The following is a 10,089-nucleotide window of genomic DNA, read 5'->3' on the forward strand; positions in this document are numbered from 1 at the left end:
CATAGCTCTCACACCTTAGCAAAGCAGCTTCTGTTTGCACAAGACACAGATCCACAACAGACCAAAGTGCAGAGAATAAATGACCACAAGGTGCCAACTCCACTTGGTACAACTTACAACTCCTCCACCTAAGGCTGAAAGAACATTGAGGAAGAAGAGATGGAAATACTGAAAGGGTCAGAGGATCAGGACACCTGCTGGTAGACTGTCTCTTCTATGTGAGAGGGAAACTTTGCCCATGAAAAATCAAGACTTTGGTTGCATAAACAAGACCTGAAGAATGACACCAAATGACATTCATTTTTTTCTTTTCTTTATTTAACTTTTTTATTTTACTTACTAGCCCCAGTTCCCCTCCCTCTCCTTCTCCTGCCTCCCATCTCCCCCTTCCCATCCCCTGTCCACTCTCTGGGGAGTCAACAAAGTCTGGTCCACCAAATTGAGGCAGAACCAAGCCCCTCCCATCAATGTGGATGGCAGAAATTCCTCCACAAGGCCCCACCTCTAGATGAAGAGCTATAGACAAGAAATGACTGCTAGGAGAGAGCAAAAGCAAGAGCCAAAACTAGAATGAAACTTGGAATCCATTTCTCCAGATAAGCCCCCTGATATAGGTTATCCAATCCCAAGGGGTCAGCCCTAAACACATGTACATATGGGTAACACTAATTCAACTCGTGTGTGTGTGTGTGTGTGTGTGTGTGTGTGTGTGTGTGTGTGTGTGTGTGTGTGTGTGTGTGTGTTTGCATGTGTTTGCTTTTTGTTTTGGTTTTTCATTTTTTTTTTTGAGACAGTGTCCTGGGGTGCAGCCTCAACTGGCCTGTAACTCATTTTGTAGGTCCAGCTGACTTTGAACTCATAGAAATCAGTCTGCCTCTGCCTCTCTGCGCCTCTGCCTCTCTGCCTCTCTGCCTCTCTCTGCCTCTCTGTCTCTCTGCCTCTCTCTCTGCTCTCTCTGCTCTCTCTCTCTGCTCTCTCTGCTCTCTCTCTCTGCTCTCTCTCTCTGCTCTCTCTGCTCTCTCTCTGCCTCTCTCTGCCTCTCTCCTCTCTCTGCTCTCTCTGCTCTCTCTGCTCTCTCTGCTCTCTCTGCTCTGCTCTGCTCCTCTGCTCTGCCTCTGCCTCTGCCTCTGCCTCTGCCTCTGCCTCTGCCTCTGCCTCTGCCTCCTGAATGCCGGGATTAAAGACATGCACCACTACATTTCTTTTTTCTTAATGGAATACATTGGATATCTCTACAATTTTGTTCAGATGACTGTATAACTGGAAAAGCTGTTGCTGCTGCTATTAATACATGACATACTAATATTACTGGTCATATATATGCATGAGTATGCATGTGTGCGAATCGGAATTTTTGGAAACTTTAGTTGTGTTACCAACTTTGGGAAAAGGGTACCACATCTTGCCATTATAATGCTTGAGTTGGCATTATACAGAAATTAATAGCCATATTGGTCTAGAAATGTTAAACTTAGGGGTTTCTTCCATTTATATAGGGGTAGTACACTGCATTAAATATGTAAAGTCTTATATATGTGAGTTTGATCACAGAAACTAACAGAGTATTATCTAAATAATAAAAAAATAAGAATGCCCATGAAAGCCTAGTTAGATTAAAAGGCCACTGTCACCCTCAAGAATATCAGTGTGCATTCTACTACCTGTGGGGTATTTTTAATGTTCATGTGTGTTTAGAACAATCCCCCAGTTGTGTGACATTGTGCATAAATCAGGAAGGTCACTTACTTTCCTTTGGCATAAAGATCTCTAAAACATCGCAATGATGACTCACTGTAAGAGTGGGTAATAAAGTTTTCAAAGGGAAATAAATGAACTGACGAGACATGTGTCAACAAGGACAAATTCCAAAAAACAATAACAATGAGAGGAAAAACAAGTTACAGAAGGTTGTGTAGAATACAATGTCTCATTTTAAACTGAACTAACATAAAACTATTTTGTTTTATTGATCATATATATGTCACATATATATATATAACTAAGGTAGGAAATAATTTTAAATCATGCATACTGAAGCATTATCTCACTATGCAGACCAAGTTGGCTTAAAATTGCTATCCTCCTGCCTCAGCATCCCCAGAGCTTGGATTATAGGTATGTCTCTGCCTTCAGCATACTTCAAATATCCTTTTAATCAGACAATGCTTTGAACCTGGTATTGGATCTGATACTTACTATATATGCTGGCATTCATTCTCTTTTAAAAAAAATAAACTTGGCATGGTAGTACCATGCTTGTAATCTGTACCATGATTGTAATCCCAGATCCTGGGAAGTACAGGGAGGAGGATTGGGAGTTCGAAGTTATCTTCGGCTACATAGTGAGTTTAAGGCCAACCTTGGCTATGTGAGTCACTGTCTCAAAAAAAAAGGGGGGAACACTATTTCAAACAGTATCCCTAAACAGTACTATAACATCATATTTTAGTGTGTTACCCTCCCATCTCCCTCAAGTATATGTCACAGTGACACACAACTGTAATACCGGAGCTCCAGAGGCTTAGACAAGAGAGTTGATACAAGCTAAAGGCTAGCTTCTGAACTAGTCAGGGCTAGCTACTACTAATGAAAACTTGTCTCAAAAAATACATGCCAGCTATAAAATGGCATTAGGTAAAGAACCACAAGTAATAAATTATTTCATTTATATTTTAAATATTTTAATTTAAAGTATGTATATATGTGAGGGCGAACATAAATATAGTCCCCACACAAGTCAGAAGAGGACATCAGATCCTATGAGGGTCATGGGCCACCCAACATGGGTGCTGGGAACTAAACAGTATGTGCTCTTACCTGCTGAACCAGCTGTCCAGCCCCTCATTTACATTTTTTAAAAAATAGTTGTGGCTAACTATGAACCACAAAAATAACCAGCATGGCACAATAACCCCTAAGGTACAGTAGTGATATTCATACCTTGGAGGTAACCAAAACAAATCTCTAATTGAATTACTCAACAAAAAGGAAATCATGCCTTGTACTGGAAACCTAACCAAATAACAACCCATGGTTAGTGCAATCACAGATCTTAGATGAAAGCTTACAACTACCATTTAACTAAACCAGCATAATCCCTAACTACATCCTAAGTATTTTTCCTTCTGCCCTCATCAAAGAAACTTCTTTTTGCAACAGATAGAGACCATTACAGAAAACCACAAATCATTGTGCAGATTTTGGAGCCCAGTCCCAATGGATACATCTATGAAACATCCCAGCACCTAACACTTAGGGATCATTGTGGAAGAGGGAGTGAGAAGATTCTAAGAACCAGAAGTCCAGGGAGTTCACTATGAGTGTGTGTCTCCTAGCACTCTCCGAAGCTATACCCATAATGTCTCACCACCATGATTGCCTCAACATGAGCTGATCAAAGACAACAACAATATACAGAGATAAGGCAAGAGTCCAAGAGGCCTAAACCCTATACAAATACCTACTAAAGCAACTGAGGAATGCTTACTGGAGTCTTCCCTAGAGAAGAGGACGCCAATTAGTTATCCAATACCAAATGGTCATCCCTGAAAAACATATGTACAAGCATCATTATACAGACTGAGCAGGTTATATTTAGGAAGATATATGTATATACATATGCACGTAACAACAATGAAGTTTTTTAAAGGCCATGAATTTGAAAGAGAGCAAGGAGTGGTATATGAGGGGATTTGAAGGGGGGAATAATATAATGTAATTATATTACATCAAAAATAAAAACAATTTTAAAATTAAAGGAAATAAATAGTTCTGCATAATAATCTCATAAATAACAGAAAAGTTTTCCTGATAAGGATTTTGTTGATTTCCTTAATGATTAAGCAATTTCTTCAAAGAATTTTTTTAGTTTTTAAATGAGTGACTTGTGGTGGCACATATCTGTAATCCCAGCACTTGGGAAGTAGTGGCATGAGTGCAAGGTCAACTTTTGCAACAGAGAACTTGAAGCCATCTTGGGCTATAAGAGATCCTGAGTTGAATTTTTTAATGAACTCTCAGAGATGAGATTTTGAACAGAGATTTTAAAAACATCCCCAACTGAGCTGAAGAGTTGACTCAATGGTTAAGACCATTTGCTGCTCTTGCAAAGGAACAGAGTTCAATCCCTAGCACCCACATCAGGCAGCTCAAAACTGTAACTGCGGATCACAGGGGATCCGATGCCCTTTTCTGATCTTAGTGGGCACCAGGCACACACATGGTACACATACATGCATGCAGGAAAAATGCTTATACATATGAAATAATAAAATAAATAAATCCAAAAACCAAAAAATACTTCTCACAGCCTGTACATGCTACTTTATTATAATCCATTATCTGACAATCAGATATTACTTATTGGACTCTTTCCCCATTCAATAATTTCTCCTGATAATATAGATTGAATGGCCTACTGTAAAAATGAAAACCAATTATAACTTAAACATACACGGCATCTCTAGAGAGTGATCTAAAAGGTGAACATTATAAAGTAGTCTACATGTTTATTAATTCACTGAGTCAAATACAAACTTTGTTATTTGGAGGTAGCTATTGTATGCTACAACTCTCCCAAAGAATTTAAGGACCTCCTACCATACGCACTCAACGTTACAACCATCTCCCACAATATCACCCTGAAAACCAACCCTTTAATGATGAACCTTTAGAAGACTCTTAGCCAAACCATAGCAAGTGTTGATGTTTTATACATAATTTATAAGTATAAGTATAATATATTATATATATATAATTTTATGCACACGATTTATAAGTATATACAAATATTTCTATATCATCTGGAGAAAATACCTACAAAAACTTTGTAAGCTTACTTCCAAAACTAAATAATAGATTCAGCGGCTTATTTTATGCTCCAAAAAGGAAATAAATTATGTTTTTTGTTTGTTTGTTTCCTTCCTTCTTTCTTTAAAGACAGGGTTTTTCTGTGTAACCACCCTGGCTGTCCTGGAACTCATTCTGTAGACCAGGCTGGCCTCGAACCTACTGAGATCCACTTGCCTCTGCCTCCCAATCCTGGGGTTATGCACCACCACTGCCCTCCAAATGATGTATTTTATAGGGCATTTTCCTGGTTAAATTCTCTTCTTTATTAATAGATAATAATAATCATTTTTGAGACAAGGTCTAATTTATCCAGGCTAGCCTCAAATTAGCTATGTAGCTGAGTATGACCTTGAACTGGTGACCCTTCTGCCTCTACCTCCTGAGTGCTGAAATTTTAGGTATGTGCCCCCATACACAATTTTATGCAGTTCTGGGAACTGAATCGAGTATTTCCTGCATGCTAGGCAAACACTCTACTAACTGAGCTAAATCCCCAGCCCTAGATTACAATAATCTTAATCTTATGCTTATTAAAAGGAAAAACTGGTCCTTAACCATAGAAACTACCAGGTCTAGTTATTGTCTCCATGATTTGAGCAGTTATACCTGTTGGGTGAGTTAAATCTGAACTTACAGGTTCCTGTTTAGAAGGGACAGGGAGAAATTTTCTACATTTGTTTATTAAAAGCTAATACACTAATGAGGTGAAATAAATGAATCAGACAGAGCACACACATATCACCCAAGTGATGGATAAAACTTAGGTGGCCACTAGATGCCAACTTTGATTACTTTCCCAGTTCAGGGTGACTTCAAATGTTAATTTTTACCTGTACCAAGAGTAGTGGGCTATTCTAATTTTACTAAGTTAAAGGGAGTGTATTTTATTTCGCTGGGCTTAGTAAGGGAGCTTAGTAAGCTAAGACTGACTACAAGCAATCTAATAGGAATGGTCTCTTTTGCTAACATCTGAAATATTCTTTTGCATGCAATTTTCCACTCTAAGTCCCTGTGCCTTGGGTTCTTTTTAAAGTATGTTACTTCAGTTATCACACAGGAAAGACCCCTCTCCAATTCCTGAGGAAGCCTCAACCAATCTTCATATGCCCCCTTCCTCTTATCACACTTCATATATTACTGACCACATACTAACCCCTGCCAGATGCCCAGCCCACATATTTGGTGCATTGCTTCAAATGATTTAGTAAATTTATGATGCACAGAAGTATCCTGATGTCCTTGTAATAGCTACAGTTTGTTTCAGAACACCGACTTCCTCATCACCTTGTGCAACTCAATTGCTTAGCAGCAGAGGCTAAACTATCTTCTCAAGGAATTCTACAGGAACAAACAGCCATGCTAAATTCTATGAATACTGATCATGTTCAGAAATCCTAAATAAAAAAGGTGAACCAAGTGGCTAAAAGTACACTCATAAACATATGAGTATATATGTATGCTCCAGCAGTATAAAACAGTCTTGAGTAACAAAAAAGAAAAGCACCACAAAGGCAATGATAAGGTAAGTGAACCATAAAACCCTCAGTACTCCCTAGGAACTACGTTTTAAAGCATTGATCCACACTGTAAATATTCAGTTGGCATTAATAACTTTCACACTATTACTTTTAAGTAAAGATTTATATATGTGGCTATAAATTAACAATTTTATCATCCATTACTGCTGGTGACAACAAATGACAGACAAAAGGCTTGGCAAGCAGTCTTTCTCCAAGCTTCAAGGAAAGCAGAAAACAAAAACAGCACCTGCTTCATATCATCCCCTCCTCCTTTCCAGGTATGGGGCAAGCAGAAAGAAGCTATGACACCATTTGTTTCATAACTCCCCATCAAAGTCAAGGAACAATAAAATGGGAAACTACTATAGACTTCTGAGTTCACCCCTGGACCCAAATGGGGAACTTACTTTGGACTTGACCAATGCTCTTCTCTTGAAGCCCTGAGTCCCTGTTCTACAACTGGGCATTAAGATTTTCCAGTTTCGTACTAATAATACGTTAGTGGACAAATGTATGTAGCAGGTACGTACATATCACAAATATAAAGCAGAGACAACATTTAGTCCTAGGCCAAGAAGCCATACAGACACACATGTACACACCCTTCAAGTTCAAACCCCAGCAAGGCACCCTGAGTGTGCAGTCAACAAAGGGAGGGGCAGGAGCAAGGAACAGAGGTTAAAGCAGACAGCAGCCAAAACAAACATCACTTCCAGAACAGGGCAAACTTTGGGTCTGAGAGGCTGAAGAACCCCCAGAAACGACAGGGGTGTTGGGACTCTCTCAAGGAACGAAGAGCGCACCCAAACACTAGGAGACGAGGAGATGAGCTGCAGAGGAGGCTAGTGTCCCTGGGGACAAGGGCGTCGCCGTCATCCTCTGCTGAATAGCACCCCCCCCTTTTTTGCCGCCCTGGCCGACGCCCTCCAGATCCCAGAGAACACTCCTTGTCGCCCCATTCTTCCACAGACACTGTCCCCACAGACCTGTGAGGGATAAAAGAGCGCAGAGAGGTACCTGGTGCAACGTCTCCGGTGGCAGCTGCGATGCTCGGAACAGATCGGCCACTGGACCGGCGGCCGCAGTGGCAGTGCCAGGGGCGACCCTGGTACCCTCGGGGGGCCCAGGTCCCGGGCCCCCGCTTGCAGCGCCTGCACAGCGCGCGAAGAGCTCAGAGTAGCACTGCTGCTCGCTATCACTCAGCAGCAACGGCGGCCCCGTGCCGCAGCCTCCACCCGCCGCCACCTCCATAGGGCCTTCAGTGGGGTCCCGGCCGAGCGCTTTTCCCAGTCGAGGTGCGGGTGCCTCCGCCAGGGCCACCACCGCCGCCTCGGCCTCCGAAGCCGCCGCCCCCACGCCCCGCAGCTGCAGCGCCGCCGCTTCCTCCAAGCGCGCGCCGGCCCCGCCCCCGAGGCTTGAATGTTGTGCCTTGGCCGCGCGGCACATGGAGACAGGCGCGGCGCCGACCAATCACAACCCGGGATCGCACCTGGGCCCCACCCCTGACGGCCATACTGCCCCGCCCCTTAGCCAGGTAAGGAAGGCAACTCCTCCAGCTGCATTCCCAAGCCTTTCACCTGCTCTGCGGGGGAGGCCAGACCCAGAGAGTGGCTGCCAAAGCCGCTCCAAGCCCACACAGCTCCTGAGGGGTGTCTTGGGCTCTCCACCCTGGCTGGCAAAGGAACTTCTGGACACACACACACACACACACACACACACACACACACACACACACACACACACGAACCCCCCCGCCACACACACACACACAAGAACCACAAGCGCTTTTCAGGGGATGGGGAAAACTGAAGTGTTTTCTATTTAGGAGTCTGGAACAGAAGTGGTGTCCACTTAGAAAAGGGACCAGACACAAAAAGCTGGGTTTCCCTTCCTCTATAATAGCATTGCCTATGTCCTGAAAAGCTAAAATACAGAGATGTTCTTACGAATGGGATCCCAGCGCCTCTCCAGAACTTTGAAAATGGCGAAATGGCGATGGGGTTGGGCCACTTTCTCAGGTGTGGCTCAGATCTGGATTTGAGCCTTACTAAGAAATGCCTAAAGTTACTCTTAAATCCTAGAGGAAAGGGGGTGGGACGCTCTTTTTGCAGATGTAAGAGTCATTCTGCTCAGTGCTCTACTGAAATCTGGAAAAGAGTTGGTGGGAGGTACTATGTGGAAATTTTATGCTTATGAAGTCCTGAAATTACTGACCTCTGTAACACAGCGTCCTCACCTTCTGGAAGGATTTTTTTTTTTTTTTAGACAAGCTCTTTCTTAAGACATCTGGCTCTGAAAATACTTCTTTTGGCAGGAAAACAAGCATATTTTTAATATAAAAAATGTTCCTTGACTGCAAAAATGTTCAAGTTCCTATCAAAAAAGTTAACACTAGAACCCAGAACTTTACAATCCCCATGTATTTTGTTTTTCACATGGGCTTCCTCCCCTAGAGCTATTGTTCTACTCAAGCCTCTATGAAGAGAAAGTCTATACTGAGTGTGGTGACTGCTGCTGCTTGTAACACTAGGAGGCTGAGGCAGGAGAATCCCTGACATTTTGAAGCTGCTCTGAGCTACATAATGAGTTCCAAGCTAGTCTGCAAAAAGAAAATCTACCAGAAAAGAAGGGTCTGCCCCACAACAACACTGCAAATTTCAACATCAGTATTGTATAGTTGCATTTTTTTCTAAAAGAAACATCACTTTTTTAAAGTCAGGGTCTCTCTACATAGGCCCAGTTGACCTGAAATTCACTCGGTAGATGAGGCTGACCTCCTACTCACAGAGATCTGCTTGTCTCTATCTCCCACCCGCTGGGATAAAGGCCTGCACCACCATGCTGGGCTCCAAAACAAAAATCTTAAATGCCATTGTTCTTGAGAAGAGTAGCACAAATGTACCCACTACACATGCATATCTCGCTGCACAGCACTAACCCAAATAGAGGGAAACTGTTCATAGTTAAACACTAATAAAAGGACATGCTAGGGCTGGAACTGGTGGCACACAGCTTTTTTAACCCAGCACTCAGGAGGCAGAGGCAGACAGATATCTGTGAATTTGAGACCAGCCTGGTCTACAGAGTGAGTTTCATGCCAGCCATGGCTACATAGTGTAACACTGCCCTAAGAAAAATACATGGTGAGAGAATATATATATATATATATATATATATATATATATATATATATATATTCCATCCCAAATATTTTTATTTTAACTAATGTATGAAGCAGCCAGATGTGTCACATGCCTGGAATCCTGGCACTCCAGAGGCAGACCAGCCAGGACGACATGGCAAGACCCATGGCAAGAACAGTAGTAACACAAAAAAAGACAACTCAAGGAATACTATCAGGGGCTGGAGAGATGGCTCAGAGATTAAGAGCACTGAGGACCCTGGTTCAATTCCCAGCACCTACAAGGCAGCTCACAACTGTCTGTAACTCTAGTTCCAGCGGACCTGACATGGTAAAACACCAGTGCACATAAAATAAAAATAATGCCAGGCATCAGTGGCTCATGCTTTTAATCCCAGCACTCGGGAGGCAGAGGCAGGCAGATCTCTGTGAGTTCGAGGCCAGCCTGGTCTACAGAACAAGCTCCAGGACAACCTCCAAAGAATACAGAGAAACCCTGTCTTGAAAATAAAAAGAAAATACTTCCAATGATAACAAATGCACTTTGATATAATAGTCAACTAAAATAAGGACCAA

General features: G+C 42.3%; 1 protein-coding gene across 4 annotated transcripts in view; it reads right to left on the reverse strand.

Annotated features, from left to right (window-relative positions):
- Reps2 (RALBP1 associated Eps domain containing 2) overlaps positions 1 to 7,622 on the reverse strand; it is a 230,973-nt gene extending 223,351 nt beyond the window's left edge. For all 4 annotated transcript variants that reach the window (XM_027432751.2, XM_027432749.2, XM_035449998.1 and 1 more), the window contains exon 1: positions 7,389 to 7,622. In XM_027432751.2, coding sequence (XP_027288552.1) covers positions 7,389 to 7,622 — 234 coding nt within the window. The remainder of the gene's footprint in view (positions 1 to 7,388) is intronic.
- Positions 7,623 to 10,089: the final 2,467 nt, after the last annotated feature.

This window comes from Cricetulus griseus, chromosome X (genome assembly GCF_003668045.3).
Source record: "Cricetulus griseus strain 17A/GY chromosome X, alternate assembly CriGri-PICRH-1.0, whole genome shotgun sequence".
Taxonomy (NCBI): domain Eukaryota; kingdom Metazoa; phylum Chordata; class Mammalia; order Rodentia; family Cricetidae; genus Cricetulus; species Cricetulus griseus.